The sequence below is a fragment of the Molothrus aeneus genome, chromosome 7 (assembly GCF_037042795.1).
Source record: "Molothrus aeneus isolate 106 chromosome 7, BPBGC_Maene_1.0, whole genome shotgun sequence".
Lineage (NCBI taxonomy): Eukaryota > Metazoa > Chordata > Aves > Passeriformes > Icteridae > Molothrus > Molothrus aeneus.
In genome coordinates this window covers 1,562,993-1,575,439 of record NC_089652.1, presented here as the reverse complement: position 1 = coordinate 1,575,439, position 12,447 = coordinate 1,562,993, and the positions used below count along the sequence as shown (strand labels likewise).

At 45.2% G+C, this 12,447-nt stretch overlaps 1 protein-coding gene across 1 annotated transcript; it reads right to left on the bottom strand.

Annotated features, from left to right (window-relative positions):
* Positions 1 to 397: 397 nt before the first annotated feature.
* SPP2 (secreted phosphoprotein 2) lies at positions 398 to 5,591 on the bottom strand. Its single transcript, XM_066553919.1, has 6 exons — positions 5,516 to 5,591; positions 5,296 to 5,420; positions 3,936 to 4,058; positions 2,778 to 2,888; positions 1,020 to 1,074; positions 398 to 498 (listed from the first exon to the last, which is right to left on the bottom strand). The coding sequence occupies exons 1-6, from the start codon at positions 5,562 to 5,564 to the stop codon at positions 398 to 400; spliced, it is 564 nt and encodes a 187-aa protein (XP_066410016.1). The 5' UTR covers positions 5,565 to 5,591.
* Between the last annotated feature and the right edge of the window lie 6,856 nt (positions 5,592 to 12,447).

The following is a 12,447-nucleotide window of genomic DNA, read 5'->3' as shown; positions in this document are numbered from 1 at the left end:
TCAGACTCTGAGTTTACAGAAGGATTTTCCTGCATGCTTTGCACACCACCTGTACCCCAGGACACGGGTGTATGTTGGAGGATACAGGATGAACAACTCAAAAGTGAGGCACAGCCACCAGCTCTGGAGCTGGGATGTCTTCCAAGGAGCTAAAAGTCCTTCATCCTGAGCAGTCACTTCCCACCCTGCCACAAAACCTGCAGACCCAGGGTGTATAAAAGCTAAGCCTAACCCTAACTCTACCCTGACCTGAACCCCATCAACCATGGGTGGTGCAGATCAGAAAGCTGTAGGAGCAGCAAAGTTGGGATGGCCTTCTGCAGCCCCAGTGCTCCTGGAGCTGTAGGTTCTCTGACTCTCCCAGCCCTAAGCCTAAGCCACACTCACCCAGGCCAGGTTATTCCATCTTGTCAGGGTTAAAGTAGCTGGGTTTGTTCCAGTCTCCACGGCTGCTGCCTCTTCCCCTTGAAGGGAAGGCTTCAGGAGCAAAGGCATCACCTAAAAAAAAGAACATGGAGACATCTGTAAGCGTGAGATGCTTTCAGACTTGTGTGGATTGTTGCCCAGAGAAGCTGTGGCTGCCCCTGGGTCCCTGCAAGTGTCCAGGGCCAGGTTGGACAGGGCTTGGAGCAACCTGGGATAGTGGAAGGTGTCTCTGCCCACAGCAGGGCAGGGAACAAGATGATCTTTCAGATCCCTTCATCAACCCAAACCACTCTGTGATTCTAGATAGAAAACATTCAGCACTGCATTCTGCACTCAAGTAGTGGTTATGATTATGAGAGCACAAACCTGGCAATCCAAAAAATGTATAAACCTCAGCATGGCCTGGCTTGGCAGGACAGTGCCCTCCACGCACCCTAAACCAGACACCCCTCTGCAAGGGAAAAACCAGCTGCCCATGAGCAGGAGCAAACAGCTGATCTTTCACATTGTCCTCTCCCTCAGACAGATGACCTGGAGATGTTCCAAGAGGAGAGCACAGGTCAGGGCATTCCAGCATGACAGGGCTGCCTTACCTTCCCTGGGAACGCTGCCCCACCTGTCAGGGGTCCTTATGGGCACATGCATCATCTGGAAATTAAAGACATTCCTTTAAAAACCTCACCTGGCAAGAAGTCCCACCTCTCCATCCCCTCAGGCACGAGGTGGTCACTAAAGTAACCCCAAACTTCATTCTTAATTTCGCTGATAACAAAGATTACTGCTGGTGCTCCTGCAATCCAGGGGTTGGACCCCATGATCCTGTGTTTATTCTGTGATGCCAGCCTCAGTCAATCACAATTCCTTCTCCCATCCAAACAGCTCCAAGGGTGCACCAACACCACCTCAGCCAAGCTGAGATACCCTGAGCAGAGTCACAGCTCCACAGCAAGAGCTGCAGTGCACTTGCTGCAGCCCTCTGCCGAGGGAAACACTTTACTTTTCAAGTGCAGTAATTCCCTTTGGCATTTATTCCTTATTAACATTGCAGGAAATATATTCCCCAGCAGGAATATGGCAACAGCACTGAATTTTAAGTGATGGTTAAGGAAGACTTGGGGGAAGATGTCTGCTTGTAAAAGCAAGTGTTTGTGCTGAGTGCCCTGTTAAACAATGGTTATGTCACCCCACAGAGGACTGACTGAACATCCCAGCCTGTGTTACACATTCCAGAGCTCCACGTGCAGTCTTTCTGCTCTGCAGAGCCAGGCTTCCTGGGGTGCACTCACTAGCCAGCTCTGAATGGAGATTTTGAGGAAAAAAAAAGAATAAATGAAGAGCTAATTTGGCAATTCAAGCCAAGGAAAAGTAACAAAGAATCCTATTTGCTTACAAGGTCACTGGAGAGGGACTTTTCGCAAAGGCTTGTAGTTGCTGGACAGGGAAGACTGGCCTTAAGCTGAAGGAGAGCAGGGTGAGATGGGATACTGGGGAGAAATCCATTCCTGTGAGGGTGGGCAGGTCCTGGCACAGGGTGCCCAGAGCAGCTGTGGCTGTCCCTGGATCCCTGGAAGTGTCCCAGGGCAGGCTGAGCAGGGCTTGGAGCAACTTGGGCTAGTGGAAGGTGTCCCATGGTAGGGGGTGGAACTGGATGGACTTTAAGGTCCCTTCCAACCCAAACCATTCTGTGATTCTACAGTTCAACTTCTTCATTTAGCTCCCTGAATTTTCCAAAAATAAAAGCTCTCCATAGCCTTGCTTGTTAAAATGTGTTCCCTCAAGCACAATACCCAATGTAGAGCTGGGTTTTCTAAGTGCAGACACAAAGTTCAAGAGTCATTTCATGGATAAAGTGGACCCTGGCACAGTTTGGAAACAGTCAGTAGGAATTCCCAGGTTAGGTCAGCATTGAATAACACCCTTAAAGCCAAAAAAGAGCTCAAAAAGGGAACAAAGATCTCAGCAGACCAAATGTCCTTGGGATGTGCTGTGATGACATGCTCAGCTGGGAGCTGGGTTTGGTAACAGAGCCAGAGCCACAGGGATTTGTGTGTGTGTCTAGGAGGTGTCAGTCACTGTTCTCCAGGCCCATACTCAAGGAAGGAAGTGCTGGAGGTGATAGATGTGCCAGACTGCCACAGAGTGTCACACTCTCCCAGGAAAGGGCAGAGCCCTCAGCTGATGGAAAGGGAAGAGTCACAGCTGACAGCTGGATTTCAAACGACAGTCACTTTCCTGATCCAAACCTCCTCCTGCAACAGGAGCACACACAGACACCTGGCCTTCTCTTTAAAAGAGGCTAAGCAGAATTTTCACTCCTCCAGGCAGCAAAAATGGGTTTTGCCCTTCCTCACCTCCTCACTGCTCATGGATTCAGAGCTGAATGCGCTGCGATGGCACCGCACGGTGATGTTGGCAATCAGCCCCCCGGAGACTTCCACAACGCTCCTGCAGGAAGCAGTGGGCTGCAACAGAACAAAACAGAGCCAATCTCACAGAGCAAACATCCCATACCAACCCTCAGTGGTGGTGGGAACCTGCAGAAGGATTTCAAAAGCAAATTCAAAGAGAAAGAAATCAGAGAACAATTGTACAATGACATGTCATGGCTCCCCAGCTATGTGTTTGTTGTACAAACCTCTGAGCCTGCTTGGGGTAGGAGAAAACCTCCACATCCTTTTCACAGCTCAGCACAAAGAGAAGGACAGTGCAGGGCTGTGCCAACAGCAGCCCCAGCTCTGGGAGTTAAACTACCCTTAAAGATGTTGTCTCTGCAATTGGACAAAAAACTGCAGCAAAACCTGCACTCAAGTTTGGAAAACACATCCTCACACTACCATATTGCCCTAAGAAGAAGAGGAGGATTTAGGATTTAGGTGTCAGTTTAGGATACAGGGATAACACTGCAGCAGCCAACTTTTGAGTTTTGAAAGAAAAACAGAAAACCAAGAACTCTGTGTGGTGCCATCTACACACACACATGAGCTGCTTAGCTCCAGAGCAGAGAGGAGATTTGGCCCAAGGAACTGTGCACAGAGAAGTCCCAAGTCTGTGCACAGACTCAAAGACAATGTATTTCCACCAAAGCTGGTGATTTAAGACTCAGAGGAGAGCAAGATCTGTAACAAGAGCCTTTTAATTGCAGGCTGAGAGTGAAAAATCCAAAAGAGATCAGCACTGTGAGCACAGAGGGGGGATCTGCATGACATGTAAGGTAACCCTTCATGTGGTGCCCAGATAGGTGAAAGCAAGTGAAACATCGTCTCTTAACTTAGAGAATAAGCCATTCCTTCTAGGATTTGGCCCCAAAAGCACACATACCTTTACTACACACTGCTCCCAGACACAAATCCAGAGAGTTTCCCACCACTGACCCTTCCCAGCCAACGCCCACTCCATGCTGCAGGTTGTATCAAAAGCAGCCAGCCATTCCTCACCTCTCAGCACCAGCAGCACTGCAACCCTTCCCCTGCATGGAGGGGGGGATTCCCAGTGCCAGCAGGGGCACCTACCACGAAAGGGCCACTTTGGAAGTCACAGGTGGAGGGGTCTCTCCCCGAAGCCTTGGTGCACACGGTCTCGCGGATGCTGAAGCGCAGATCTAACCCGTAAGTATCGCTGTCCCACGTGTCCACCTGGTGAGAGCAGGGTCAACACAACACAGCATTCGTCCTTTTGGATTATTCCTTTCTTTTTTCTCATAGTCCAATCAATGCTTTAGTGCCACCCTGATTTTTTAAGATTTTTCTAAGCCTTCTGATGTTTACATTCTTGTAACGAACTTTCTCACACACTTTCTGTAAATAACTCATTGTTTTGCATTCTTTTATGGAGGAGGAGAAATTTGATAGACTGTTGGTTTGTCCAGTGTCATTGGAGAGGTGGCACTTTCACCCTCCAATCCACTGTCACTTTTGGAAATCTATAAATGTTGGAGTGAGAAAATAAACTTCCCCTTTTTACCTTGAGAACAGCAGCGTGTCCGTGTTGTGTTATTTCATGTCTTATAGTGACACTTTAGCTCAAGATGGGAGACTTAAAAAGAAAATTTAAAAAGCAATGCCCCAAAAAAACCCTCAACAAACAACAAATTCCCGCTACTTTCAAATACTTGGGGGTTTTAATCCAAATTGTATAAATCCATATGTCATCTTGACATTCATTCTTGCAGAGACTTGATACAGGCCACCTATAGGAACAGAAGGGTTCTGAGGGTGTTCAGGAGCATGGACATCATAACTTTGAATTAATAAGTTTTAACAGAAAGGAAGGTTCTGAGGGTGTTCAGGAGCATGGACACCATAACTTTGAATTAAGACGTTTGAACTCCTTAACTTGGGGAGTATCCAGTATAATTCTGAGCACCACAAATTAAAACAGATAGAGGTTTCTTGCTTGCCCTTAGTCTCTAGCAGATTTAAACCAGAACTGGTGCATAGAGACAGATGACATAAATAAAGATCAGAGAAAGATTCCTGAATTGTGGGGGCATTTAACCAGTGAAGAGCTTCAGATGAGCCAGGGTGCTTGATGCCCAAAGCAAAGCAGTTTGCTGGAGGTATTTAAAAACATCACTTTTCAACAAAATCCTACAAGACAACCCTCAAGGACTAGGCATGAAAAGCTAGGCATGAAAAACCACTCTAGGCATGAAAAATCTGAATTCCTAAAGTATCTTAATTACAAACTTACATACAAAAGACATTTAGGTTCCTGAAGCTGTAACTTCAGATAATGGCCCAAACCCACCCTCTTTCAAGCAGCATCAGCCAACTCCAACTGAACCTGGGTTTCCAGGACTGAGTGAAAAGGAGTTTTCCATCCCAGGAAACCTCATTTCAGGTAAAGGATCTCTGTTGTCTTTGTACTTACTCCCATGACTCGGCTCCTGACAACACCATACAGGTTTCTGCTCCATGACTGGGAATTGATCCGGGCAATGGAAGCATTGAGAGCCTCCTCTGTGACAGGGAGGTCGTAGTCATACACTGGGAACCCTGAGAGGGAGGCACAGTTCCATCAGAAGTCCATTGGAGGATTATACTTTTCCCCCCAAAACCACCCTAAAAAGGAGGACAAGGCTCCAACTTACCTGAACATGAGAAAATGCTCAAAGTGAGGAGAAAAATTAGGATCCTCATAGTGTGTCCTTCAAAATCCTCCAGGCTTTTTCCTTTCCAAGCAAGGATTCCCAGTGCATATCCCTCTGTCTTTATATAAATGCAGCCTGACCTTCCCACAGAGTCCAAGCTCTGCTCCAAACATTGCACTTTAAACAGAATTGATCCAAGAGTAAATATTTGTTGTCAGCTTTTCTCCATTTAGCAGTAATTCTCTGATAATCAATGGGCTGCAGTGCCTTTTTCCCAGGACTGAATTCCCCTCTGGGGAGCACTGAATTCCTGATATGTTTGTAGCCAAAGGCTACTAGAATCCAGTTATTTTGTTCTCTCTTAGCCACTAGTTTTCCATGGGGTGAGTCAACTCTGTCCTTAGCACTGGACCCAGGACCTTTGTGTCTTGGCAGCACCTGGAGGCACTTCCAAGCTGGCATTCCCTGAGGATTCCCCAGCACCAGAGGGGAATTCAGCCACGAGGAACTGCCACCATCACCCTGCAGACCAAAGCACCCATGAGAAGCTTTCTAGACACCAGGCACATGGCAGATCACTGGGACACGCAGTTTCAGCCCAAAAAGTTAACAGGATTTTTGGAAAATGATATTGGAAACTGCAGCTTTCAAGCAAACTCACCTGTTGCTGCCTGTTCACAAGGCAGAGGTGGGTGTAACCATGTCCATTCTGAAGGGAAAATGAGTGAAAATATGTGAAAATATGTGAAAATATGTAAAAATAGTGAAAATATTAAATATTTCAATTAAAATGATATAAATATAAATGTAAATATTAATATCAACATCAACATTAATATTAATCCATTTTAAAATTTTAAAATGTAAAATTTAAATTTTAAAATAGAAATAATTTTTAAATATATATAATTTTTAAAATATATTTAGAAAATAATAAAAATAGTGAAAATATGAAAATGAAAAATGTGGGAAAGTATGGGAAAATATGTGAAAATTAGTGAAAAGATGGGAAAATATAGGAAAATATGGGAAAATATGAAATGTTGTAATTAAAAATTGATATAAATTAAAATAAAATTTTAAATATAAATTTTAAATTTTAAAATATAGATAATTTAAAAAATATAGATAAGTTTTAAAATATTTTTATCAAATAGTGAAAATAGTGAAAATATGAAAATATTCTTCCATATGAGCGAAATTCCTCCATTAACCTTCAAATTGCAGCTCTTGAATTCTGTGGCACAGGGCCATTTTAAGAACTCCCCAAACAGAAGAACTTGCAGGAGGCTCAAATTTGATAAGAAAAAGCATCAAGTTCCTCCTGCTTGTAAGCAAAAAGGAAAAGGGGTGGGCACTTTTCGCCAGCCAGCTTGGATTTCAGCATTGGCAATGGGGTCAAACACGCTGATTGAAACTTTTCCCAGCCAAAATCCAGAGCCTCTCTCTACATCCATTCTCCTTGTTCCCTTGCAGCGGAAGATGTTCTCTCCTAGCTCTTGGACTGTGGGAGATGGGTTTGTAGAGATTTCTCAGGGCCTGACAGAAGGCTCACACAGTGTGCATCCATATGCAAACTTTGAGATGAGAAATGCTGACTTAGAAATGCCATCTAGGGAATCATAGAATAGGAATAGGGAATCATAGGGAATCATAGGAATAGGACAGATATTGTTGAGAGAGAAATGGAGCTAGAAACAAGTTTCAAAGGATGGCCTTGCAAATAAGACTGGATACTTTGGAGAAATAGAACTGTGAAAAATGCATTGTAGTGGGACCCACAAGGGGTAATTTTTGATGATTGGTTTTAAGGCATCTACAGCATGGTGTATGCAAAAGCTGATAGGGCAAGAAATGCTTATAATGTATTGTAATTAGGAAATAGTTGGCTTCTGATTGTGATGGCGTGAATTATAACATCATTATAACATTACAGAATCACAGAATCACAGAATAATGAGGTTGGAAGAGACCTCCAAGACCATCAAGTCCAACCTATGCCCTAACACCTCACCTAGACTATAGCACCAAGTGCCATGTTCAGTCTTTTTTTAAACACATCCAGAGATGGTGATTCCACCACCTCCCTGGGAAGAGCATCCCAGTGCTTAATTATTCTTTCTGTTCTTGTGTTTGTCTCACCCTTCACATGAGACTGAAAATGGAATAAAAGTCTTTAAAACACCTCTCAGTTGCCCCATCTCTGGGTCAGAAAAGGGAACTGTCCGACAGTAGACACACTCACCTGTAGCCAGGACTGTTGTGCTGTGGCTGTGGCCACGCCAGAGCACCTCAATGCAAAGGGTTTAAAGTGACCTGGAGACTCTCAGGAAGAGCCTTTTGTGCCCTGCCCAGCTTTCCTGCTGCCAGAGGCAAGACCAGGCTGCCTCAGGTCAAGGGCAAGCTTCCAGGTGAGCTCTTTGACCTGCTTCTGCCATGGTTTCTCCACAATCAGTCAGAGGCAATGCTGAATAAAGTTCATACTGTTATAAAGGATACAAAAATGTTGATAAATGGTAATAATTTTCATTCACCAGTGTCTGCATTTGAGCTGATCCAACGTTCTAATATTTTTATATTATTTTTCTGTGTTGCAATGTTTTCTGTGGCTCAAATGTCATTTGGAAGAAGGAGTGGTTTTGTTTTGCTATTGAAGATGGGTCATAGAATTGATTAAAGTATTTTGATTCCTGAATGTTAATCAAAGAAATGTGTTTTGATTTTTTTAAACTCATCCTTCTCATTTAAAGCAACATCTCAGGTTCCTTCCTTATGAAAGGTTGGGAATTAGAGACAGAAAGATCCAAACTCAATGCACCTTTTGTCAGAAATGAGTGTGTGCTGAGATTGTGACAGATGAGGGAGTGTTTTCCTTTCAGTGTTTTCCTTTCTCCCCACATTCCTTGCCAAAGAGGTGCCTGGGTGGCAGTAGCATTATGTGTTCTGCCTCCCATCTTAGTTCTGGGATGGTTGTTTGCACTCTGTGCGCTGCTGTTTCAGAAACTGAGGAAGGAACTCTGCCCAGTGGAATGAGACCACTCAAACAGAAAGGCCTTGGCATTCAGAGGCCCAAGATCTTTGTTTTTCACCTTGCTGCAGTGATCTGGATAACATTTAGCTTTCCACTTCATCCCTAAAAAGGCAACCATTTGCCTTTTGTATGCTGTGACCAGTTAATACAACACTAGAAGGTGAATATGTAAAATTCCTTCCCAAACACTGAGGCACAGTGTTGTAGCCAATGCAAGAGTAAATTTAAATATTGAGCCAGCTGCAGAGTTTAAAGACTGTCCTCTTAGAGCAGCTCTTAAGAAATGCTGCCAGCAGGATGGTAGTAATGCTGAGTGGGACTTGGAAATTGTTTCATGAAATCAGAGTTTCTCTGCAGAGCCCTGGCTTTACAGCATCTGGACAACAGAGATGTTTGCTATTTCAGCTCCTCCAATCTCTGATTTCAGTATATTTAAGCAGTGGAACCAATTTTACATTTTTGCACTCAAGTTCTGGGTTTCTGGGGAGGTCTGAGACTTTCTCCACGTTCTCTTTGTGCCCAGCTTCCAGCACTTGCTGAAAAGGACTCTGCTAGGAAGCACCAGGTGAAGAGTGGTGCCATGGCACACAGAGAAGTGATGAGAGGTGAGATGGAGAATTGGCAGCTTCAGGACTAAACTTGGACTCTGCCACCAGCAATTTCCAGATGCCAAGGCAGCCTGGGGCAGAGGGAGGGAGTTGAATCCGATTTAATCTACACACCAAACAGGCATTGGTTAAGAAATGAGGAAATTAAAGTGCCTCTCTTAGATGACTATTTTCAGACTCCTTTCACTCCCAGCAATCAAGTCAGTTCTGTTCCCAGACAACTGGAACAACACTTTCTTTTTATGAGTGAAATTTTGGTAATTACAAGACATATTTTCCTTTTAAATGTAAATCATCCAGCATCATCACATGCCTGTATGCTGAAAACAGTCTGAACAGCATTCCAGGCACTGAGGAGCTATTCCTGATCTCTTGTTTCCTGGACATTCAGATGACAGATGAAAATTAATGGTGTCCCTTCTGATAAAAGAAAAACCAAGTAAATTCACAGCAGTACATTCCTCTGTTTTTCCTTAGCCTTTGTGGTGTGCCATTGGCAAAACCAAAAGGTCCCTGAGAAGTCCTTCACCATGGGCATGGCACAACAGAACAAGGGGGAATGGCTTTCTGCTGCCAGAGAGCAGGATTAGATGGGATATTGGGAAGAAATTCGTCCCTGTGAGGGTGGTGAGGCCCTGGCACAGGTTGCCCAGAGAAGCTGTGGCTGCTCCATCCTGGGAAGTGTTCCAGAGCAGGTTGGATGGGGCTTGGAGCAACCTGGGAGAGTGGAAGGTGTCCCTGCCCATGGCAGGGGAGACCAGAAGGAGATGGGCCTTCAGATCCCTTTCAACCCAAAGTGTTCTATGATTCTCTGAGGAAATTCACCATACCTGCAGAAGACTTAACGTTGACATCAGCTGGTAGAGGTAGGAGAAAGGCTTCTAAATTTTGCTCAGACTAACAGAGGATGAGACCTGATTCGTAATTCACAGACACAACAGTCTCAGCTTTGATTCTCTTCCTAAGTCATCTGTGTGTCCCTTGAGATAGTGGCAGAAATTCATACAGCCCATGCAGGCACTGCCTGTGGGCTGCTGAATATTCTCCAGCCCTTGACCTCCTGGGAAGGAGAAGAAGCCTTTCAGATTCCAGTTTCTCTAACTGCTCACTCACTGTCCTAGGCAACACACTGTCCTCTGCCACATATTTAAGTCATATGAGGAGGAGCTGAGGGAGCTGGGAAGGGGCTCAGCCTGGAGCAAAGGAGGCTCAGGGGGCCCTTGTGGCTCTGCACAGCTCCTGACAGGAGGGCACAGCCGGGGGGTCGGGCTGTGCTCCAGGGAACAGGGACAGGAGCAGAGGGAACGGCCTCAGGCTGGGCCAGGGCAGGCTCAGGGTGGGCACAGCAGGAATTTCCCCATGGAAAGGGTGCTCAGGGATTGGAATGCACTGCCCAGGGTGGTGTGGAGTCCCCATCCCAGGAGGTGTCCAAGGAAAACTTGGATGTGGCACTCAGTGCCCTGGGCTGGGGACAAGGTGGGCATCAGGCACAGGCTGGACTCAAAGGTCTTGGAGACCTTTTCCAAGAAGAACTAAAATGATTCTGTCATTCTATGCAGTGTCTGATCCTCTTGGCAGTTCAGGTCCAATGGACACAACCTCAACCTCCACAACTCCTACTGGTGTTGCAGGAGATGGACTTTTAGAGTGAAGCAACAAAAAACACAGGTTAAAGCAAACAAAACGACATTAACACATCCCAGCTGGGTATTCTGAAACATCACAGCCTGCAGCAGAATCTCAGAGGCCTCAATTCATTGCTTTCAGCCTTTGAAACTTCAAATATTTGAAGTTCCAGAGGCCTTCCTGTGCCTGTCAGAAAGAAAAGACCTTCCAGGGTCATTGCCAAAACATTGTAACTGGTGCAAGGCAAATATTTCCTCCAGACCCAAAGAGCCTGAAAAGTCACAGGGCTACATCTCTTTTTGATTTTTCTTTTTTTTAAGTTTTCCAGAGCCTGCTGATCATTTTCAAGGTTTTTTCCCTATCCCTAGGGCACCTTCTCCAGAAGTTCTGCTGTTCCATCCTTTTGCATTTAGTGAAAGCTACCTGCAGTGACCAGTCAATCAAAGCCCTGGGAAAACCTGAACTCCTGGGTGAAACTGGGTAAAACATTTCTCTCCCAGATCTGAAGCCATTAAGTGCCAAGCACTGTCCCCAGTGTCATACCCTTTCCCTTGGAAGTGTGCTGATGCCATTTAAAAGGGGTGCCAATGAAAACTACTTTTAACCGTTTTGTAATTTCTGCATTAGCATTCAAATCCTTGACCAGAAAAATCCCATGGAGACATTTCTGGGATTCTTAAATACCAAAGCTCTCATTTTCATCCTGGATTTCAGAGTCTCTGAACAGTCTCACAGGGGTTTAGTTTTCAACACTACAGAAAAAGTCTCTGGTGTTGAGCTGTACCTTTACATCTGCATATACTCCTAATGATTACTTTAGGCAGGAGCAGCAAAGCCAAGAATGAGCCAAAGAGGCCATTCCTGTGTTCTAATGTGCTGCACAGCACTAACTGGGAATTCAAGAATGGATTCAGGAGTCTCAGGGTGCACAGGAAGCCCCAAAGACTTTGGGATGCTGAAATGGACCAGTGTGCTGCTTGTGCCTGGGCTGCACAGGGCTGAGCTCCATCTGGATGGTCTAACAAAGGCTGAATGGACATACAGTGGCCCACTGGAGACTCCTATTCCAAATCCTGGGAGCTACACTATTCAGCTGTAAGCAGCTGAATTTGTCATGTTAGCTCGAAATGCAGGGGAGGAAAAGGTAAACATGGAAAAGTGTTCTTCCAGTTCTACTGACAGCTGTGCCTGCACAGCACCTGTGCCCATGGCAGGGTGGTGGGAACTGGATGATCTTTGTGATACTTTGCAACACAAAGTGTTGTGGCATTCTGTGATTCCCCAAGTGGAGAGGAAAACTGACCCATGGAAGTCTGTCCTAGGGTGACATTATGATGCTTGTATCCCCATTCATGTGTTCTGTTTATGCTGGATATTATGTTCTGTGCCTTTAAGACTGGCTCTGAAGAGTGAAAGTTTTGTTTGGGTTTTTCTTATCAGCCTGGCGGGACAAAGACAGGCAGTACTTAGTGCTGCTTTTGCTTTCTTGGTTCTGCTTTTTGCTTTGCTCTATCTCTTGCTCTTGCTTCTGCTTTACTTCTGCTTGCTTTTGCTCCTGCTCATTAGCTAGTTTAGCTAAACAGTCCAAATTTCTTCCTGGACTGTTTCTCCTTTCCTTTTTTCGACCATCTCGAACCTCCTCCGGACTGGGACCTGGGAACACCGAG